Genomic DNA, 24,379 nt, shown 5'->3' with positions numbered 1-24,379 from the left:
GAGACTCGCAAACTTCAAACGCCTTTGAAATCAAATTATAACGGATAATGAGATTAGAATTAATTTTGAAAAGAATCAACCAGAAGAAACGGCCTTCAGACGTTGCAAACTTCATTTTCGTAAACTAATAACGTTTACCTGTCAAAATTTGAAGTTGGAGGACAGAAGATACGTAGTTTTAAGACGTTAAATGGTAAATTTAAGGGTCAATTTTGATTAACTTTCAAGAATTTAATGGATTCATGCCACTAAGGAATTTATGATTAATTTACTAACATATTTTATGCATATGACCTTTCACATTTAAGTACGAATCATACCGATTGACTGAGCCAAACAAGATTTAATTGAATTATCAACAAATCCTTTAGATGTATGGATAAACACATATGATGAATTGTGTGCAGGTATGACATGTAAAATGCTCATCGTGCAAACATCAACATGAAGACAAAAACTTTCAAATGAGCATTAAAGAGATAAATGTGATACAGAAAAGAGAAGAATAGAGGGGTAAACAACATTGGTTTATTGTTTGAAAGAAGAAATGAAAGGATTATATAACAGTTGAACAAACGATTAATGAGGATTCATTTACTGCGAGTGAAATACCTGTAAATGAAGCTTTATAAAGTAGAGGTGTTTGAATTTATTTTTGCATTTAATCCTGCTGTTGTTGTCAAAATTCATGTTGTCTCATTTTTTCAGAAAAGTTAATTAACGATGACACATGTGACTAGTGACACCTTCATTCTTCAAAAATAAGTCATAATACCTCCTCCTGTGTTGTTGTCAAAATGTCATGTTGTCTCATTTTTCAGAACAGGTTAATTAATCGAGTGACACATGGGTACGTAGTGACACCTTCAGTTCTTCAAAAATAAGTCATAACTACCTTCCTCCTGTGTTGTTTGTCAAAATGTCATGTTGTCTCAAAACTTTTGAACGGACTGAAGATGTCTGAGCTCCAAAAGAGCAAACGGCATAATTTAAATTTTATTTTACATAAATGAATTTACCCCACAAGCTCAAATTTACCACGAATCATAACAAGGAGAAATTGATAAAAATGATGCAAAGAACATGTTAAAAATAACAAACCACTTAAAATTGAAAAATGTGTTATGCAGTAATGATGGAAAAGAGATGTTGTCGAAGAAGGAATAAAAATAAATTTTGGATTGATTTTAGAATTCATCTTTATTAATTCATCTCTTCAATCAATTTATTTATTCTATTAAATTCTTTTATTTTGCTTCACTCAGTTTAAGGATTGAACGTAAGTTTCTAATTTTCTATTATTTCCTTTCCTCTCTTCTATCCGTTATTCACTCACCCGCATTGTGGCTTCTTTTTGTAAAGCATATTTTAATTAATTCTGTTTAGTTTCTTTTTAATATTCATTGTCTGGACTCTTGGATGCTTTCGTTGTCACTCATTCTTACGAAATAAAAAAATTAAATATTATTTAAATATATGGAGTAATAAAATAAATCGGAATTTCTATTAATTTATTGTTAACCTCAACTAAGATTGCCGTTCAATATAATCTAACAAATTCAGCTATTTGTGTCAAATCTTCGTCTTCTTTTTGCATTGATTTTATCAGTTTTTCCATTAATCGAGATGAAATCAAACTTATCCCCATTGTTTAAAATTCATGAGCCCGAATTAAATTTGTTCACGTTTAAAATCAATTCAACCTTTCCATTGCTTTCTAAGTATATTCCCAATTCTTTTGAAATATCATTTTTCATTTCAACTGCGATTTCATGTTTATTGTTCTATGCCAGTATTATTTAATAATCATACTAACTGTTGTTATGATGTAGTTCATGATTTCCATCCCAGTATATTGACCGTTAACCCCTAACGCATCTCTAAGAGTTCTCATTACCGCCATCAACTATCTTATATGAAACGTATATGGAGAGGATGAAAAGTAAAAATTAATTGTGGAAATAATGCAGTATAGCTGCCCCTGGAAATCCTTTATCACCATCACCCCTGATAATTATCTACTCTTTCATTGATCTATAATATGAATAGCTCTATCTTGTTGCCTGTTCCTGTGTTTCCTTTCACTGGGAATGCAATATAAATATCTACGTGTTAATGTTAATGAGTAAATAAAATAAGTAACGTTTCCTTTTAATATTCTAAATGATCGATATTCATATGAATATGGATAGTGGTGCAAATGAAGGCCGACTAAATTTTTCTTTAACGTTGAATTTTGGCGTCAATTAGTTTTATTTAATATTTGAAATCCTTTTAAATCTTTTTTGTTTCTTTAATGTTGAAATGCGATATATATAAATGAATGATGAAGATTAACTGAAGGAGGAGGTGTTTTGGTGTTGCAAGTTACTGTCGTTAGATGGTTTTGGTGTTGCAATGTGGTTTAATTTTATCTGCTTTGGATTTTGGATGATGAAGTTTTGGAATTACCTTCCTTCCTTTCATTAATTCTGGACTATTCTATCATTTGTTTTAATAATGCCTGTATATAAAGTTTAATATACTTTCCCGCCCTTCGAGTTTTATGTTGAAGATGAATTCCAAAAGTTGTCTTCATTTAAAAGTTCGGGCCTGATATGGTTTAAAATAATGAATTCATAAATTAAAGCTTTGTGCAATCATTTATGTCTGAAGACTGGGCGTTTCTGCACCTTTTGTTTTTGCTTTCTTTTGCTTTTCGGCCTTCAGATTATATAATTAATATAATCATCAATATCTTCTTCTGTTAATACTTTATTTTTAAAATCTTTCAATTGTTTTCAGTTGTGAATTTAGTTTTTCCTTGAATTATTCATTATTTTTATTTTTGTCTTTAATTTAGAAATTATTCTATCATTGAATTTCAAAATTCATTTTTATTGAATATGGATTAATAATATCCCATAATCATCACCCGTTATATTATTATTATATTTTTGGAGATATGATTTTAATTCATAATATACTAAGATTTTTGATTAAGTACTAAATCATCAATTAAATTTCTAATCTGCGTCTATCCATTTATATTAAAAATAAATAAATGTTTAAGGGCCCACCTCTTTTGAATCATAGTATTCAAAAACATTTCATTAACGGTCCTTGTGTCTCTTTGTGGCATTTTATTAAATAAAATGGCCATACAACATCCTTTTCACAACACACAGCCCTTAGTGTGTGCTTCCTGTTAATGCAGTCTTACCAATGTTAATTGCGCAAGTCATTGACGCGTTTTAAGTTGTAAATTAATATTCTGACCATCAATATCACTTTATCATTTATTATATCCAAATAATTTTTAGGTGTTAATTGTTTATTTGTCGCTAAAACTAAGCCTTTCACTTTATTTCTGTGCAATCTTTTTAAAATCACTTCCCATCAATTGAACCGTAATGATGATATAACACTTGGGGCATAAAGCAACCATGTTATCACCTTGTTCTCCAATTGCAACCCAATAACTTCTTCTCATGCTGCTTTTTCTTCAGCTTTATTTCTTTAATTTAAGTTTAAATTTCTCCATTAAAACAAAGAAATCAAAAGGTCTGCGAATTTGTAAATGTTTTTATCATAAAATTGCTTTATCAGTAACAATGCTTCAAATGCATTGAGTGTTTAGGAAGATTTGGGTCGCCAGCGGCCCATAAGATGGAATCAGTATCACCTTTGCAATGAAATGAAAACGATTAACATTCGATGCATTTATACATAAAATCATAAATGAAACCAAATACCAGTATTTGCGCTTATCTAAAGTGAAGAATGCCTCTTGTAAACATGATATCACATCTTATAAAAGCTATCTTTAAGCAATCACCTTGCATACGTAGCTTCACCTATTTCTCTTATGTTTTTAAATTATTTTGACATACATGCAACGCGTTGCCTTCTGTGGGCATTCATTATTTAGTCTTTGCGTAATTTTGTGTATTCATTGCATCGTAAACCATATGATCCAATCCATTAAGTGAAAATCTTGCAAAATAAATTTTCCTTTATTTTCCTTCTAATTCAGCCTTTGTCTTTCGTTTTCATAAAATTCGTTCGCAAATTCATTAAAGCAAGTTTTTCGGTAAAATGTTAAAATTGATTGGGGGGAAAAAATATTTTTCATCCCCAAATCGATAAAATGAATCTGTCTATTAAGATACCAAAGATAATAGAAGAAAATGGTTGATATTGTTGTGATGTTAGATGCTAACTGAGTTAATTTCCTCGTTTCTGGTCAACTGTAGAATTGTTTGATTTCATTAATTATACAAAACTTACAATGTTTTCTTCATCTGTGATAATATCTAAATTGCTTATTTTGTTAAAAGTTTATAGTAATCATAATGTATTTTTCATCCAATGTGACCCTTTTACTTTCGCACGAATAAAGTATTTTTCTTTCTAATAATTACCCAGTGCTTTGCTTTCTTTGTTGCTGTATTCACAAATGATAACACCATTCAATCTTCGCCATATACATTTTTATGAGTCAGATATTGAATTGAAATCATGAGCGATTAGATGAAAATGATGAAGGATATAATGAATTAAAATCAACACCAACAAAATGAGTCATAATGTTGTGGTGTCCTCATTTGATACAGTATTTAGTTCTGGATTATATGAAAGTTTATTAATTGCGTGATTCCTTTAAGATTAACACGATGTTCGAACATTTGATTTAGACCACCAGTAATTCCATTACGGAGAATGTGGATAAGCTTCAACTGAATCTAAAGTCATTGGTTAAATTATTTTTTAATGTTTTAATTTCTTAAATGATTCTTAAACGATTAACATCTTATCTTTATTTGATTTACGGACATTGCAATAACAAAGCATTAACTGACAATTTTCCTGGTATGTGGTTTATTCAATTATCGATTCTATCCAATGTTGGTTTATTGCATATGTAAACGCATTTACCACCACATTTTGCATTTAGATGAAAGGTATTAAATCGTCGATTAGTATGAAAGTCATCCATTGAACATTGTTTTTTAGTATCTCTTTCGCCTTTTCATCTTGCTTTCTTATATGATTCAATTTTATATTTCCAATACTTTTTCGTTAATTCAAAAACTTGATCCACATTTTCTTCTCTGGCATATGTTATCGTTTAGGATTGAATTCTTATATCTAAGCTAAACGAATCATTGAAGCCATTCGATGATTAAAGAAGATTATGAAGATTATCAATTTTATAAACGTAATGTTTCTTCAATAATTTTATCAATTGGCGTCAATCATAATTTCAACGTCTATTGCGAATATATGAATAAAAATATTCTAATCTATTCTCAAAATTTTTAGCATCATTGATATATATTGATAATCTGAATCGGATATAGTTTCTTGAGTTAATGTGAATAAAATGAATTGTCAGTGAATGCGTCCTTTTTATGATATTCATCTTCGTTAATTTTCCACGTGATAATTGAAAGGGGAAAAAGGATTAACACGTGATTTAATGTTTACGAAATCTGAGTGGAATGGTCTAATGCCCACCCGCTATATTAATTTTTGATGTCAATAAATCTTAATTATATGGAACAAGTTTGTTTTCTTTACAAGTTTGATTTGCTTAAATTTGAGAAGATAACAGCATTGATTTTATTTTCCATTTTGCAGTGTTTAAATCACGAGAATTAAATATTAAATTCCAAAACCTTTCCCGAATTAAAACCTATGATATTCACTTTATTAAATTCTTCATCCTAAAAAGCTCTTTCAATTGCTTCCTTTTTGTTCTCTTTAATGTATGAGACAAGTCCCCGCCGTTTGTCCGTTTGCGGCTTCATTAATTCTTCATATTGTTTCAAATTTTGATTTAGCAACTAATGAACAGGTTGGAATAATAAAAACTCAATCCAATCAGCAAATAAAGAATCACTCGAAGTTAAAGCAAAAAATTCCTCGTAAATGTTTTATCACGGTCACGACCTCGCCGCCAAAGCGGCTTTATTTTGACAGTTGATGATACCATAAATGGCTTTTTTAAGTAAGCGTTTCAAAGTTGCACATTCAGAAATGTTGAAGTTCTTCTTTTAGTTCTTAATGTTTCGAAGTCAAAAGTAATAATTAATAATCTTGTGGTTTATAATATTCCTGCCAAATTATGTGACCTAATAGCACATTATATATCTTCTTTTCGTGATATGTGGTGCATATGTTGTGTGTTTTTGCAAGTTGAACGTCTTGAATTTAATTTCCCATTATTTTCTTACATTCTCACAATGTTTAAAAATCTTCTTTGGTTTTTCCTTTCTGGATCATCACGGATAGAATAAACTTATTTCTTCTACAATTTTTTTATGGACAAACTTTAAGCCGTGTGAGTGCTTCAACGTCTGTTATTCTGTCAGCGTGAGTTTTCCACATGGACTTCTGTGTTAATAAAAATATTTACTGCTTTCAAATTCTGGATATATCATTATTGATTCCACTAATGGGCAAAGGTCTACCTTAGTTTTAATGTCTACGTTCTCTGGTGAGGGTCAACAATAATCAAAAATCAATATTAAACGCTTTTAACATTCTGCTAACCTCTCACTTTCTGATGAAATGTCAAACCTTCATATGCATCTATGTTCATTTAAATACTTCTACGATTTTTAGGATTAACACCATCAGGAATGTTATTAGAAGCGTTTAATAACCTTCTACCTTCTGCTCTATTTGATATCATTCATTTAGCTTGTTCCGTTTTTGTTCATTTAGTGTAGAATAAAAATTAAAAAAATAAATAAAAATTAAGTTTATTTTTTTAAAGTCCAGGGCTAAAGCCATAAAATGAATTAAGAACATCATAAAATTTTTATCATCCGCGACGTGATGAATACATTTTAATTTACTCAAGAATGTCGTAAACCCTGATACATTAAATCTAATTCCCTGTCTTATTTAATCACAACTTTGAAAAAGGAAATGTATGAATAGCTATAAAATGACGAGGATATGTTTTATGGGTTGCTTCCATTTTTTCTGAAATAAATGAATAAATATAATGCTTATACGTTTTCATATCTTTTATGGTCTATAATAATGATGGTACTAGACCTTTCAATTCATCTTCCTTCACGTGACTGCTTCTTCATATGAACACATTAGTTGGGTATCTTCAATAATGAAACACAATCGCAATAAAATCTTTATATTACCAATTGTTTCTTTATGATATTTTATCTAACAAATCAAAAACTGTTATAACACCTGCCTGCATTTATTTAATAATAATTGTCCCCTGTAAATATCATGTCTTCTTTCTCTTAATCGTATTTGTTGCATATGTTACATTTTCAGCTGGCTTTTTTGAATTTTCTGAATCAGAGGAGCGTGAAAGTAATATACATGGATAATCGTCCATCGTCAATTAAAATTGTATAACTTATTGTTTATGTAATAAATTAGTTACCTTCTTCTGAAAGTGTTTCGTCTATTTCACCATTCTAATAAATTTTGTGTTGATTCTCAGACATTATTTCTATATCTATTCTTCATGAGATTTGAACACTGCTGATTCTGAAGCTGGATATTTCATTAAAACCTCTACTTCATTTTCACTTATATTTTTCAACTTCTCTTAATTTCCTTAATTTTATCATCTATTTCATCTCTTATTTTTTCCAGTCTTTCAATTTCATCATATCATCATCTTTAATCCGTTCTTCATAATATTCAGGGAAACATCAGGTTCTCTTAGTTTTTCTTCAGATGTGGGATATAAGATTTATAACATATCTTTATTATTTTTCTATCATAAGTCCAAAACTCATTTAAAAACTCGCGAATTCTTTGACAATTTCTTAAAATAATATTTACTAACCCTCATAACCGCTTCCTCTAATATATCCTTTATTTCCTCATTTGTGAATCCCAATTTTTAACGTTGTTAGTTTGACACTCATTTTCATACAAATAAAAAATTAAATTATTCAAAAATGTAAGACATGAATTTTTAAGTTTATTTTTTTATTTTTTTATTTTTTTTTATTCTCATTAGTATGGGTTTAGTGTTTTAAAAAATTGTTTTTCTTACAATTTGAAAATTTTTAAACTTATTTATTCAAAAACCGTAGAATAAAAACGTAAGATTCATACATTTTTTACTTTCATATGTAAAAAAAAATGATACAAACAAAAATCACTCGATATTGGATGAATTCTTGACGTGTACAAAAAAAGTCACAAAACCCGCACTATATATACTAGAGTAGGAGCATTGAGACCAAATTTAAATTTTTAAAGAAATATTTGGAAGGGCGTAAATACGCCAACTTAACATTAATATTATCAAAGGTGAGAGAAAATCACTCAACAAAAAAAACAATTCTTTCAAAAAGTTTGACATATATTCTTCTAATTACAATATTTTTGGAAGGGTAAGAACGCCAACTGAAAATCATATTCAAATGAGAGAAAAAATCAACTCAACAAAAAAACATATTCTTTACAAAAAGTTTGACATTGATCTTTCTAAGTACATATTTTTGGAAGGGCGTAAGATACGCCAACTTAAAAAATATTAATCAAATGCAGAGAAAATCACTCAACAAAAAAAACAATTCTTTCAAAAAGTTTAAAATTGATCTTTCTAATACATATCCTATGAAAGGGAGTTTACATTTCTCAAAATAAACCAGTTCAAAATCTTATTATCCTTGAATAAAATCATTAATTTCAAATCCATTCCAAATCCTAAATCTGTATTAAATCATTTTGCAACACCAATACCAATCAAGATTACATTTCCATATATTCTTTGTCCATTTTAATTTTTTATCTCATTTTATTTAATTTTATTTAAAGCATGATAGACATCGGATTCCTGTACACATAGTCTATATAAAAGCTCAAGATACATAATAAATTCTTAATTCTAGAAGATATCTCAAAATCTCATTTAATTTAAATACCTTTCATTTTTCACAGTACGATCACAACAAACCAAGCCATTACTGAATAACACATATAAGAAAAATATTCAAATTACAAAACACTTTCAATATTCATTCGCCATCCAATGCTATTTTTTCATAATTATTCAACACATGTATTAATATATAATATGTCGGCCATATTCCACCTATACAAGTGTCAGACACACTCACGACAAAGCTGTGAGAATTCATACCTCTATCAGTAGGACTTGCTCAATCAAGACACACATATTTTCACTAATCGCACATCGTGTAGGCATCTAATTAAACCTTTTGGACTGGTACTTTCAAAATTTGATAATTTGATAATTTCATGTGATATCATCATTGCCTTTTAAAAACAACTGTGCGTTAAACTGGACACGTTTCTCTATATTAATGCAAAAATCCAAAGTATTGGAGATCCCAAAGTGTCTGAAACTGATCATAAGGTGAAAACGTTTTCCAGAAGTGGGAACGTAGGGCATTTTTTCAATCTCGAATTCAATATTTTTTTCAACGGACGTTTAATTTATACTGTTTGCTTCTTCTATCAGACATGTATTAATATTCTCATGCTATGATTTTAATTCAAATGATGTATTAATTTGAAAGGAGTTCGATATTTCTGAGAAAAGTCATTAGATATTTGAACTTAATTCTCTTTATTTATTTTTAAGTGATTCACAAGGTGCGATTATTATTTTATATCGTAACTCTTCGACATTCTCATTTTTCACTTCAATTTTTAGCCATCATTCTTTATTAATGGATTTTGAAGACACTGTGAGTTTTAACACCCAGCAAAACGATCCAACGGCTCATCTTTGGCCATGATGATACCAAATCGTCCAAGGATATTGAAGGAAACATGAATCCCATTTCAAATTCATCTCCAATCAAGAAAAACCAAATCTCTTACAGTTTACAGAGCAAGCATAACTACGAGAGTTAAGATAACTATCATGTAAGACATCACTAGAAAGGCCTGAATGAAGAAAATTTGTTCTGCTATTCGTTTTAAGCAAGGAAGGAATTTCATCCCGATCAAGAGAATTGACAAAAGTAGACGACATACTAGGGTAGCAGCAGCTCAGATGAAGACGAAAGATGAGGTACATTATTATAGATTACACGCGATTATTGGAGAAAAACAGTATTTCATTTAACAACAGTCACCAATTCGCTTGATGAAAAACATCAGAATCAAATACCAGAAAAGTCAGAAGGAAAAGATTTGAAAATCAAAATCATTCAAACAATAGATGAAAATAGCGGCAGAAGATGATAAAACGGAGAAGAATCACAAAGCTCATCAATAGAGCTCATCAGAAAGAACCAATAATCTTAAAATATTCAAGAATCTGAAATAACATAACAAAAAGAAGAAAACAAAACAGAAGAGACACAACAATCTTCTACAGTACCTAAACGAGAAAGGCCTCTTAATTCGCCCCCCCCCCCCCCCCCCCCCCTATAAAAGATTCCTGAACATTATAAAGAAAAAACTGAAGAAACATCAAACAACAGATGAATCACAAGAAATTCACAACGAATCTTTCAGGAGTCGCACTCTGAAATTCCCAAGAGTATCTAGAGCCAAACGACCAAATAAGCGAGAAAAACCATCGGGAAGTTCATTGGAGTCCGTTAAAGTGCGACACAAAGAAAAGAGCGTTTGCAACGCAATTCAATATTCGTTGGTAAAAAGATGAAAGTGTTAACAACATCAAAAATAGTAAATATGTTAAAGAGGTGGTTGTATGAAATTAAAAATCAATCCTTTATCGACTGCTCGCTGAAAAAGATGAATTATGTTTCAAACATTGGAGTGACAAGGAAGTATTTGGACACTTTTCTTCAGGAACTCAGAACTAGACAGATTTTTACCCAGTGAAAAGGAAACGTCGCATTTGAAATTTGATTTATTATTTTTTTTTGTTATTTTTTCATGATTTTTTAAGCTTCGTTTGATCTGATATAAACTAATCAATTTTATCTACTCATCCGTTTTTATTTGATTAGATTATTATTTTAAAAAGGGGGATTTACTTTAAATAATATTTGGGACACTTTAAACAGCCAAACAGAGTTTTCAATTATAACATTTATTTTCAAGCTACCGGAGGGTGACCGCCTGCCCACTGTCCATACGGCCTTCAGAAACAATTCTTACGCGCACACTGCTTATATTGGCGACAATCAAGTGATAGTGCCATACATAAGCGTGCGCTAAAATCCTTATTTTAGAGTTATTATTTTATAATATTCGAAGAAACACTATTTGAATTTGATTGCTTCATACTTTATCAATACTCATTACTATATTCGTATTTGTCTTTAATTAAATTATTGATTTTGAAAATTTAAACTTATTTGCTTTCATCAATGAAAAAATCAGATAACAAAGCGTTCTATATCATACTTTGTAACAATCTACTTTGGAAGGAATCGTTCTGAAATTTGAATATTTTTCTTTATATTTTAAAATTATATACTAGTTTCACTATAAAATCCATCTCTTTAGCATATTAGAGCTATGAATATGATTCTTTCTGTTGCTGATTTTTATGTAAATCCGAAAAAAGTAATTAATGTTTTTCGTAATTAAAAACATGATCACCTAAATATCATGACTAACAAAAAGAATATACATCAATTCATTTTACTATTTTGCTAACAAATAAACTTTTATTATTCTTCTAGCCTTTGATAACATAAATATTTAAGCTTTTGGAAATAGTAGTTTAAATGTTCGATAACTTATTTCCGTATAGCATTGTTAGATTTCATCCTTTCGTACATGATTAATAACGAAGATCGTATCAAATCTTTAAATCAGCATCAATAATATTATTCTGTTTGATATATGATGTACTATATTGTCAAATCCGGAAAATATCAAATATATCGATAAATTTTCTATTTGTATTCTTCTTTTGAGAATTCAAAGCATCAAATGCTTGGGGATAGATCAGTTTGCTTAGCCGCAATCTTTACAGTTCATGATCTTATTGTAGAATAACGAATAAGTAACTTTTCATTTTATCTTTTAATTCAGGCTTTGTAAATCAGCATTTCCAGGTGATAGGAATTATCACTGTACTGAACTCTATAATAGAGCCTATCATGAATGATCTTATGAGCAGTAATGTCTAGTGATATAATTTGCTCATTTTTAAAAAATTTAGTTAGTTCTCCTGACAGATTTATTCAATTTTACTTTTTAAGGATTTCCTAGCAAAATCGAATTTAAACAATGAAAACAAATCTAAATGATTTGGAATTTTGGCCTATTTTCCATTTTCCGAAAATATATCTCAATTTTTGAAGCAAGAAGAAAAAGGAATATGTAAAAACAACATGGTGATAATTCAAACACAAACAATTTAAAAAAAAACAAAAAACAAAATTATAATATATATAATAAAATTTAATATACAAAAATAATCATATAATTAGTAGATCAGTGATACCATGACCTTCTCAGCTGCATGCTCTTCATAACCACCGCCAAAAGCCAAGTGTTGCAACAATAACTAAATTACAACGATGCAATTGATTGCGATGATTTTGGTCGACAAGAACGCGTCCGAAGGCGGTTTGGAGTCGATGTAAATTCTTGAAACATCATTAATGACTTTTTCGCTTCTGCTGCGAATATCGAATTATTAAGGCAAATACGCCTTATTTGTGGACAAAGTATTGTTCCTGAAGGCGTTTCTATTAATCCTTTCTTCCACTCGTCATTCATAACAGGATTCGTGAATGAAAAAGTAATCTGGTTTGCATTGGAAATAATACTTGGAATCGTATAATTAGTTCCTTCTTGTATTCTTTGGCCATTCAAGCGAATTATGTCATATACTTTCATTCTCGAAGCTACAAAGATAAGCATTTAAACGGTCAAAGCGAAAATGGACTCCAGAATTATCATAAAAATTGGTGAAATTGTTACTCATCCAAGCAATATCTTCTTGAAGTCTGCGAAAAATGAATCTCAGCATCGCATATTCGAATTCAAAAAGAATCTAGAAAAGAGATGGAACTTTGGTTCATAGCAATAGATTCTTATGCATGACCAAATTTTATCCATGGTACAATTGTTGTTCCCTTCATGAAATTAAATTATTAATTTTTGAATTCTGACGAATTCTGCTTTTTCAGGTCAAAATTGTGTGAAAAATTCAGGCAAGCGGGTAACTTATATTCTCTTATATCCAAAACAATGGACATATACGACAAAAACATTCGACATACTGGTTAATCTGTTGCATTCCAACTTTCGCCAAGGCAGAAACGAAATCGAGGGGAGGATACGAATTACTTTGTCCACGTTAAAACGTTAATCGTCTTTGTAAGTTTATTTTTATGGAATTTCGCTATGAATTCTTTTTATATTCCGATTTCGTGGTAGTTGGAGGACATTTTTAGGACTTTCGAGAGTGGAAACAGTAGTATCCTCTTTGGACACTTCAACGATGTCAGTAATGTTGAAAATGTTGCTTGGCCATACGGAGTAATTGAATAATAATGAATTTCTCTTCAAATTCTATTACAGATTTTGTTGATGAAGATTAAGGTCAGATTAAATTCCATAATCTGCCGATATCACAACAGAGATTCGATGCTAAAACTGATGTTTGGAGCAAATGAAACTATTTGTGATCGACAATCTATCTATTTTACATTATCAGAATGTATGATAAACTCAAACTTTGAACGTATAATTTCTGGTAATTATGTTACTTACTCTTACAGAATTCAAAGAAAACTTTCACTTTTTCAAATTCCAAATATTCTGCTCGTCGAAAATCATCTCTCTACTTCGCAAGCTCGATTCATTGATCTTGAAATTAGAGCTAATTACAATCACAATTTTAATGGCATTTGCCATATCATTTCAATTTTTCATGCTATCATACCAAAAAATAGAATGTTTGAAGAATTTAATTTCTTTCACAGATAATTCTTGCAAAAATATAAAAAATATTCAAGTGTTAGGCGAAAATATTATAATAGATTACAATGTTGCAACTGTTTTCCCTTCATTCAAAAATAATTTTGCACTTATCACAGAAGCTTATGGAAAACAAATAACTTTTTCACCGGGATCTGCAACAATCGAGAACATTACTAACAAATCTCTAGAAATTCGTTTTCATATGCCTTTCGTCCAAAATTACACTTGTGATTTGTATTGTCTATCTAACAGTACATTTTACAGCGATAACTCAGCTTTTTATAAGATGCTATCCAATTTCAAGCGCAAAATTCAACTTAATATTACAGAATTTTCAAAATCCAAGTATTCACAACTATTCTGTCATGGGACTGACTGGAGAGACAGATGGTGTGAAGGAAGGAATATAATAATTCATAATAGACATATTAAATTTTATTCCCCAGCAAATTTTGTTTTTCCAAGCCCATTTTTGGTTCTTGGGGCAAGAGGATATCCATTTGATAAAGAATCTGATCGGTTAGTATTTGAGCCAATAGTTATTAATGAAATTATCAATAATTTAACTTTTATTCCGAATTTTTCGTTTTTATATGGAATTCATCCAAATAACCAGATGCTGTGGCATTCAGTTTATGATTTTATACTCCCACTCAAGCAATTTATTGATACTTACTATTCAAAAATTTCGAAATCAAAAATATTAATTTTCTTAAAGAATAATGACTCATTGGCTTTCATTAAAGACCTAATTAGTACAATTACTTCGCATCCTATCAATATTATACCTCCAAAATCAAATTTTTTATTCGAAAATTTAATTTTAGGTATAGAAAAGCCAGAAGGAAGTGATTTATTGAAGAAAAGAAACGTAACTGACTCTTTGTTATTCAATTACAATATATCTAGATCTACAATTCAAAGCTTTAGAGAAGAAATTTTTAAATTTAATAATATTTCTTCGAAAAATGAAAATTCTACTAATATAATCATCATGGATCGTAATTCTAAGCATAGGAAACTTACAAACTCTGTAGAATTACGAAATTCGATAGAAAATAGTTGTAATTTTTGTAATGTTAGTATAGTTCATCTAGAAAAGCTTAAATTTATTGATCAAATACGTCTGATATCAAGAACAGATGTTTTGATTGGTGTTCATGGAAGTGGTTTAACTCATTCTTTATGGATGAGGAATAACTCTCATTTAATTGAAATACTTCCTTATAAATATAACTGCAGACAATGGTTTAAAGATTTGGCATTAAATTCAAATGTTAATTACCATTCAGTTATGAACATAAACCAAAAAAATATATCTTCAAAGATAAAAGACTGTCTATCTAGAAAAGATTACTGCTCAGATCAGTATTGTCACGAGTATATGAAAGAAACTGATATCACCCTTGAAATAGATACATTTAACAAGATTTTTAACGATATTCTTTTAAAAATGCAGAATAAACAATATATATGATATGATATAAGAGAACTATTTGTTTGTTGTTCGATTTCCCACAATATTTAAGGCTCAATCTATAGAAAGTTTCAAGCGCAGATATCTTTTCAACCAAAGAACTTAATAAGGAATTACTTATAGAAACTTGGATTTGCATGGACTAGTGTATAATGATATCACATTTGTATTGAATGAAATGAATAATATTTCATTGAAAAAGATTTTTTTGTAATTACACCAATTATTGTAATCCAAATTATTATCTATGACAAAAAAATTGAATTGGAAGATTTTCCAAGCAAAAATCAATCAATAAAAAACTAAATCTAATTTGTTTGTTTAAATCCTATATTATCTAGTTATTTAGTCATTTTGCATGCTTGAGCATGTGAAAACTTTCATGCCACCATATAACACTTAAAGATAAAAAATCATGGAAAAAATATTAATTATGAAAGATGGATAATAATAAAAATATTATTGTAATGAAAAAATATTTTGCATGGAGTTCGTTCAAACCGTTAATTGTTTAGATGAACTCGACGATAAGTCTGAGCTGGCATGGAATTGAATCTGGCTTAACCTTTGGAGCGAGCTTGATTGGGAACCACTGGAAAACTGGCTTGTCTGGGTTAATTGACTCAAGTGGGATTTCCATTGTGCCGATTGGGTCATCCTTTGAAAGGTGGTCACTATCCATAATGCGCAAGTGGAGGACCTCCTTCTTGTTTGAGACATTGAACTGGAATCTCTTATCCCAAACTGGGGATTTTTCATTCTTTCTGACCTTTGTCTCAACAACCTTGCCATCACCAATTCTACCTACTTATGATTCTAACTTCAACGCTTTGAAATCAATTATAACGGATAATGAGATTAGAATTAATGAAAAGAATCAACCCAGAAGAACTGCTCAGAACGTTGCAAACTTCATTTTCGTAACTAATAACGTTTACCCTGTCAAAATTGAAGTTGGAGACAGAAGATACGTAGTTTTAAGAGTTAATGGTAAATTTAAGGGTCAATTTGATTACTTCAAGAATTTAATGGATTCATGCACTAAGGAATTTTATGATAATTTACTAACATATTTTATGCAATATGACCTTTCATCATTTAATGTACGAATCATACCGATGACTGAAGCCAAACAAGATTTAATTGAATTATCAACAAATCCTTTAGATGTATGGATAAATACACATTATGATGAATTGTGTGCAGGTATGACATGTAAAAATGCTCTATTCTGCAAACCATCAGACATGAAAGACAAAAACTTTCAAATGAGCATTAAAGATAAATGTGATAAGAAACAGAGAAGAATAGATGGTAAACAAACATGGTGTTATGTTTTGAAAGAAGAAATGAAAGGATTATATAAACAGGTTGAACCAAACGATAATGAGGATTCATTTACTGACGATGAAATACCTGTAAATGAAGCTTTATAAAGTATGATTTGAATTTATTTTTGCATTAATCCTGCTGTTGTTGTCAAAATGTCATGTTGTCTCATTTTTTCAGAAAAGTTAATTAACCGAGTGACACATGGTGACGTAGTGACACCTTCAGTTCTTCAAAAATAAGTCATAACTACCTTCCTCCTGTGTTGTTGTCAAAATGTCATGTTGTCTCATTTTTTCAGAAAAGTTAATTAACCGAGTGACACATGGTGACGTAGTGACACCTTCAGTTCTTCAAAAATAAGTCATAACTACCTTCCTCCTGTGTTGTTGTCAAAATGTCATGTTGTCTCAAACTTTTGAACGGACTGAAAGTCCTGAGCTCCAAAAGAGCAAACGGCATAATTTAAATTTTTATTTTTATCATAAATGAATACCCCACAAGCTCAAAATTTACCACGAATCATAACAAGGGAGGAAATGATAAAAATGATGCAAGAACATGTTAAAAATAACAAACCACTAAAATTGAGAAAATGTGGTTATGCAGTAATGATGGAAAGAGAGATGTTGTCGAAGAGGAATAAAAATTAAATTTGGATTGAGTTTAAAAATTCATCTTTATTAAATTCATCTCTTCCAATCAATTTATTTATTCTATTAAATTCTTTTATTTTTGCTTCACTCAGTTTAAGGATTGAACGGTAAGTTTCTAATTTTTCGATTATTTCTTTCCTCTCTTTATCGTTTTCAACCTCACCGCATTGTGGCTTCTTTTTGTAATAGCATATTTTTGATTTAATTCTGTTTAGTTTCTTTTTATATTCATTGTCTGGACTCTTGGATGCTTCGTTGTCACTCATTTCTTACGAAATAAAAAAATTAAATATTATTTAAATATAATGGAGTAATAAAATAAATCGGAATTTCTATTAATTTATTGTTAACCTCAACTAATGCATTGCCGTTAATATATCTAACAAATTCAGCTATTGTGTCAAATCTTCGTCTTCTTTTTGTCATTGATTTATCAGTTTTTCCATAATCGAGATGAATCAAAACTTTATCCCCTTGTTTAAAATTCATGAGCCCCGAATTAATTTGTTCACGTTTAACATCATTCAACCTTTCCATTTGCTTTCTAATATATTCCCATTCTTTTGAAATATCATTTTTCATTTCCACTGGTTTCATGTTTATTGTTCTATGCCATGTATTATTGTAATAATATACTAACTGTTGTATGATGGAGTCATGATTTCCATCCCAGTATATCTGACCGTTAACCCCTAACGCATCTCTAAGAGTTCTCATTACCGCATCAACTATTTTATTATGAAACGTATATGGAGAGGATGAAAAGTAAAAATTAATTTGTGGAAAATAATGAGTCATAGCTGCCTGAAATCCTTTATCACCATCACCCCTGATATTATCTACTCTTTCATGATCTAGTAAGTATTGAATAGCTCTTCTTGTTTCCTGTTCTGTTTTCCCTTTCACTGGAATGCAATATAAATATCTGGTGTTAATGTTAATGGTAAATAAATAAGTAACGTTTCCTTTTGAATATTCTAAATGATCGATTTCATATGAATATGGATATGGTGCAAATGAAGGGCGACTAAATTTTTCCTTTAACGGTTGAATTTTTGGGTCAATTGGTTTATTTAATATCTTGAAATCCTTTTTAAAATCTTTTTGTTTCTTTAATGTTTGAAATGGATATAATAAAGTGAATGATGAAAGATTAACTGAAGGAGGAGGTGGTTTTGGTGTTGCAGGTACTGTCGTTAGAGGTTTTGGTGTTGCAAGTGGTTTAATTTTATCTGCTTTGATTTTGGATGATGAAGTTTTGGAATTCCTTCCTTCCTTCATTAATTCTGGATGTATTCTATTCATTTGTTTTAAATATGCTGTATATAAAGGTTTAATATACTTTCCCGCTTCGAGTTTATGTTGAAGGATGAATTCCAAAAGTTGATCTTCATTTAAAAGTCGGGCTGAATATGGTTTAACTAATGAATCATAAATTAAAGCTTGTGCATCATTTATGGTCTGAAGGACCTGGGCGTTTTGCACCTTTTGTTTTTGCTTCTTTTGCTTTTGCGGCTCAGGATTATATAATTTATATAATTCATCAATATCTTCTTCTGTTAATACTTTATTTTTAAAATCTTTCAATTGTTTCAGTTGTGATTTAGTTTTTCCCTTTGAATATTCATTATTTTTAATTTTGTCTTTAATTTTAGAAATTATTCTATCATGATATTTCAAAATTTCATTTTTATAATATGGATAATAATATCCCATATCATCACCCGTTATATTATTATTATATTTTTGGAGATATGATTTTAATTCATAATAACTAAGAATTTTTTGATTAAGTACTAAATCATCAATTAAATTTTCTAAATCTGCGTTATCCATTTATATAAAAATAAAATAAATGTTTTAAGGGTGCCCACCTCTTTGAATCATAGTATCAAAAACATCATTAACGGTTCCTTTTGTCTCTTCTGTGGCATTTTATTAAATAAATGGCATACAACATCCATTTTCACAACACACAGCCTTAGTGTGTGCTCCTGTTAATGCAGTCTTACCAATTGTTAAGCGAGTCATTGACCGTTTTTAAGTTGTAAATTAATATTCTGACCATCAAATATCACTTTATCATTTATTATATCCAAATAATTTTTAGGTGTTAATTGTTTATTTTGTCGTAAACTAACTCCTTTCATTTTTTGTGCAATCTTTTTAAAATCACTTCCATCAATTGAACCGTTGAATGATGTATAACACTTGGGGCATAAAGCAACCATGTTATCACCTTGTTTCTCAATTGCTAAACCCAATAACTTCTTCTCATGTGCTTTTTCTTCAGCTTTATTCTTTAATTTAGGTTTAAATTTCTCATTAAAACAAAAGAAATCAAAAGGTGCGAATTTGTAAATGTTTTTATCATAAAATTGTTTATCAGTAACAATTGCTTGAAATGCTTGAGTGTTAGGAAGATTTGGGTCGCCAGCGATTGCCCAATAAGATGAATCAGTATCACCTTCAATGAAATGAAACGATTAACATTCATGCATTTATACATAAAATCATAAATGAAAACCAAATACCAGTATTTTGCGTTATCTAAAGTGAAGAATGCCTCTTGTAAACATGTATCACATCTATAAAATCTATCTTTAAGCATCACTTGATACGTATCTTCACCTATTTCTCTTATGTTTTTAAACTTATTTGACATACATGCAACGCGTGCCTTCTGTGCATTCATTATTTTAGTCTTTGCGTAATTTTGTGTATTCATTGCATCGTAACCATATGATCCATTAAGTGAAATCTTGCAAAATAAACTTTTTCCTTTATTTCCTTCTAATTCAGCCTTTTGTCTTTCGTTCATAAATTCGTTCGCAAATTCATTAAAGCAAGTGTTTTTCGTAAATGTTAAAATTGATTTGAATATCATCAATGATAAAATGAAATCTGTCTATTAGATACCAAAGATAATAAGAAGAAAATGGTTGATATTGGTTGTGTGTTGATGCTAACTGAGTTAATTTCCTCTGTTTCTGGTCAACTGGTAGATTGTTTGATTTCATGTAATTATACATAAAACTACCAATTGTTTTTTCATCTGTGATAATATCTAAGTTTCTTATTATTGGTAAAAAGTTTATGTAATCATTAATGTATTTTTCATCAATGTGACCCTTTACTTCAGCCACGAATAAAGTATTTTTCTTTCTAATAATTCCCAGTGCTTTTGCTTTCTTTGTTGCTGTATCACAAATGATAACACCATTCAATCTTCCCGGCATATACATTTTATGGTCAGTATATTGAATGAAATCATGAGGATTAGATGAAAATGATGAAGGATATAATGAATTAAAATCAACACCAACAAAATGAGTCATAATGTTGGTGGTGTCCTCATTTGATACAGTTTTAGTTTCTGGATTATATGAAAGTTTATTAATGTGCGTGATTCCTTTAAGATTAACACGATGTTGAACATTTTGATAGACCACCAGTAATTCCATTACGGAGAATGTGATAAGCTTCAACTGAATCTAAAGTCATTGGTAAATTATTTTTTAATGTGTAATTTCTTAAATTGATTCCTTAAACGTTGAACATCTTTCATCTTTATTTGATTTTACGACATTGCAATAACAACACATTAACTGACAATTTTCTTTGGTATGTGGTTTTTCATTATCGATTCTATCCAATGTTGGTTTATTGCATATGTAAACGCTTTACCACACATTTTGCATTTAGATGAAAGGATTAAATCGTGATAGTATTGATAGTCATCCATTGAAACATTGTTTTTAGTATCCTTTCTGCTTTTTCATCTTGTTTCTTATATGATTCAATTTTATATTTCCAATACTTTTTCGTTAATTCAAAACTTGATTCCACATTTTCTTCTTCTGGATATGTTTCGTTAGGATTGAAGTTCTTATATGCTAACGCGTAACGAATCATTGATGCATTCGATGATAAAGAAAGATTATGAAGCATGTCAATTTTATAAACAAATGTTTCTTCAATAATTTTATCAATTGGGTCAATCATAATTTCAACGTCTTTATTGCAATAATGAATAAAATATTCTAATCTATTCTCAAAATTTTTAGCATCATTGAGATATATTTGATAATCTGAATCGGATATAGTTTCTTGAGTTAATGCTGAATAAAATGAATCTTTCGTGAATGGTTCCTTTTTATATAATTCATCTTCGTAATTTTCCCACGTGATGAATTGATAAGGGAAAAAGGATTTAACACGTGATTTATTGTTTCCGAAATCTTGAGTGAATTGGTCTAATGTCCCACCCGCTATATAATTTCTGATGTCAATAAATCTTAATTCATATGGACAGTTTGTTTTCTTTACAATGATTTGCTTAAATTGAGAAGATGAACCCAGCATTGATTTTATTTTCCATTTTGCAGTGTTTAAATCACGAAGAATTAAATTTAAATCAAACTTTCCCGAATTAAAACCTATGATATTCACTTTATTAAATTCTTCATCTAAAAGCTCTTTCATGCTTCCTTTTGTTTCTCATTTAATGTATGAGACAAAGTCCCCGCCGTTTGGTCCGTTTGCGGCTTCATTAATTCTTCATATTGTTCAATATTTGATTTAGCAACTAATGAACAGGTTGAAAATAAAAACTCAATCCAATCAGAAATAAAAGAATCACTCGAAGTTAAGCAAAAATTCCTCGTAAATGTTTTATCACGGTCTACGACCTCGCCGCTTTGCGGCTTTATTTTGACAGTTGATGATACCATAAATGGTTTTAAGTAAGCGTTCAAAGTTGCACATTCAGAAAGTTGAAGTTCTTCTTTAGTCTCTAATGTTTCGAAGTCAAAAGTAATATAATATCTTGTTGGTTTATAATATTCCTGCAAATTATGTGCTAATAGCCATTGATATATCTTCTGTTTCGTGATATGTGGTGCATATGGTTGTTGTGTGTTTTGCAATTGAACGTCTTGAATTAATCTTCCATTATTTTCTTTACATTTCTCACAATGTTTTAAAAATCTTCTTTGGTTTTTCCTTTCTGGATCATCACGGATAGAATAAACTTCTTCTTTGCAATATGGACAAACTTTATAGCCGGTGAGTGCTTCAACGTCTGTTATTCTGTCAGCGTGAAGTTTTCCACATGGACTCTGTGTTAATAAAATATTTACTGTTTCAAATTCTGGATCTATCATTATTGATTCCACTAATGGAAAGTCTACCTTGTTAATGTCTACGTCTTCTGGTTGAGGGTCACAATAATAAAAATCAATATTAACGTTTAACATTCTTGCTAACCTCTCACTTTCTGATGAAATGTCAAACCCTTCATATGCATCTATTGCTTCATTTAAATAGCTTCTACGAGTTTTAGGATTAACACCATCAGGAATGTTATAGAAGCGTTTAAATAACCTTCTACCTTCTGCTCTAATTTGATTATCATTCATTTTAGCTGTTCCGTTTTTGTTCATTTATGTAAGAATAAAAATTAAAAAATAAATAAAAATAAAGTTTATTTTTTTAAAGTCCAGGGCTAAAGTCCATAAAATGAATTAAGAACACATAAATTTTTATCATCGCGACGTGACGAATACATTTTAATTTACTCAAGAATGCGTACCCTGATACATTAAATCTAATTCCTGTCTTATTTAATTTCACAACTTTGAAAAGGAATGTATGAATAGCTATAAAATGATGAGATGATGTTTTATGGGTTGCTTCCATTTTTTCTGAAATAAATGAATAAATATAATGCTTATACGTTTTCATATCTTTTATGTTCTTAATAATGAATGGTATAGACCTTTCAACTTCATCTTCCTTCGGTGCTGTTCTTTCATATGAAACATTATTGGTATCTTCAATAATGAAACCACAATCGCATAAAATTTTATATGTACCAATTGTTTCTTTTGATATTTTATCTAACAAATCAAAAACTTTATCAACACCTGTGCATTTATTTAAATAATAATTTGTGTAAATATCATGGTCTTCTTTCTTAATCGTATTTGTTGCATATGTTACATTTTTCAGTGCTTTTTTGAATTTTTCAGAATCAAGAGGAGGTGAAAGTAATATACATGGATAATCTCCATCGTCAATAAATTGTAACTTATGTTTATGAATAAATTTAGTACCTTCTTCTGAAAGTGTTTCGTCTATTTCACCATCTAATAAATTTTGTGTTGATTCTGAGACATAATTTTTATATCTTTCTTCATGAGATTTTTGAACTGCTGATTCTGAAGCTGGGATATTCATTAAACCCTCTACTTCATTTTCATTATATTTTTCAACTTCTCTTAATTCCTTAATTTTTTCATCTATTTCATCTCTTATTTTTTCCAGTCTTTCAATTTCATCATATTCATCATCTTTAATCCGTTCTTCATAATATTCAGGGAAAACATCAGGTTCTTTAGGTTTTTCTTCAGATGTGGGATATAAGAAATTTATAACATCATCTTTATTCATTTTTCTATCATAATCAAACTCATTTAAAAACTCCGCGAATTTTTGACAATTTCTTAAATAATATTTACTAACCTCATAACCCGCTTCCTCTAATATATCCTTTATTTCCTCATTTGTGAATCCCAATTTTTTAACGTTGTTAGTTTTGACACTCATTTTCATACAAATTAAAAAATAAATTATTCAAAAATGTAAGACATGAATTTTTAAAGTTTATTTTTTTTATTTTTTTATTTTTTTTTATTTCATTATGTATGGGTTTAGTGTAAATGTCTTACAATTTTGAAAATTTTTTAAATCTTGATTTATTCAAAAACGTAAGAATAAAAACCGTAAGAATCATACATTTTTTACTTCATATGTAAAAAAAAATGATACAAAATCACTCGATATTGTATGAATTCTTACGTTTACAAAAAAAGTCACAAAACCCGCACTATATACTACTAGAGTAGGAGATGAGACAAATTTAAATTTTTAAGAAATATTTGGAAGGGCGTAAGATACGCCAACTTAAATATATTATCAAATGAGAGAAAATCACTCAACAAAAAAACAATTCTTTCAAAAAGTTTGACATTGATCTTTCTAA

At 29.5% G+C, this 24,379-nt stretch overlaps 3 protein-coding genes and 1 pseudogene across 4 annotated transcripts, besides 1 other annotated feature; all 4 read right to left on the bottom strand.

The window, feature by feature from the left end:
• Positions 1 to 24,008: part of a mobile genetic element that runs on past the window's edge.
• On the bottom strand, positions 15,861 to 17,140 carry TVAGG3_0230000 (annotated as a pseudogene). Its single transcript has one exon. A coding segment is annotated over exon 1 (1,280 nt).
• On the bottom strand, positions 17,328 to 17,600 carry TVAGG3_0229990 (uncharacterized protein; the record flags this gene model as incomplete). Its single annotated transcript, XM_051227314.1, has 1 exon — positions 17,328 to 17,600. One exon carries the CDS (start codon positions 17,598 to 17,600, stop codon positions 17,328 to 17,330), a length of 273 nt encoding a protein of 90 aa, XP_051112300.1.
• Positions 18,324 to 19,170, bottom strand: TVAGG3_0229980 (uncharacterized protein; the record flags this gene model as incomplete). Its single annotated transcript, XM_051227313.1, has 1 exon — positions 18,324 to 19,170. A coding segment is annotated over one exon (847 nt), but the record flags the coding sequence as incomplete, so codon positions are not given.
• Positions 23,474 to 23,787, bottom strand: TVAGG3_0229970 (uncharacterized protein; the record flags this gene model as incomplete). The annotated part of the gene is made up of 1 exon (XM_051227312.1): positions 23,474 to 23,787. A coding segment is annotated over one exon (314 nt), but the record flags the coding sequence as incomplete, so codon positions are not given.
• Positions 24,009 to 24,379: the final 371 nt, after the last annotated feature.

The sequence above is a fragment of the Trichomonas vaginalis genome, chromosome IV, assembly GCF_026262505.1.
Source record: "Trichomonas vaginalis G3 chromosome IV, whole genome shotgun sequence".
NCBI classification, from domain to species: domain Eukaryota; phylum Parabasalia; order Trichomonadida; family Trichomonadidae; genus Trichomonas; species Trichomonas vaginalis.
The sequence above is the reverse complement of the archived record's forward strand: the minus strand, read 5'-3'. Positions and strand labels throughout refer to the sequence as shown.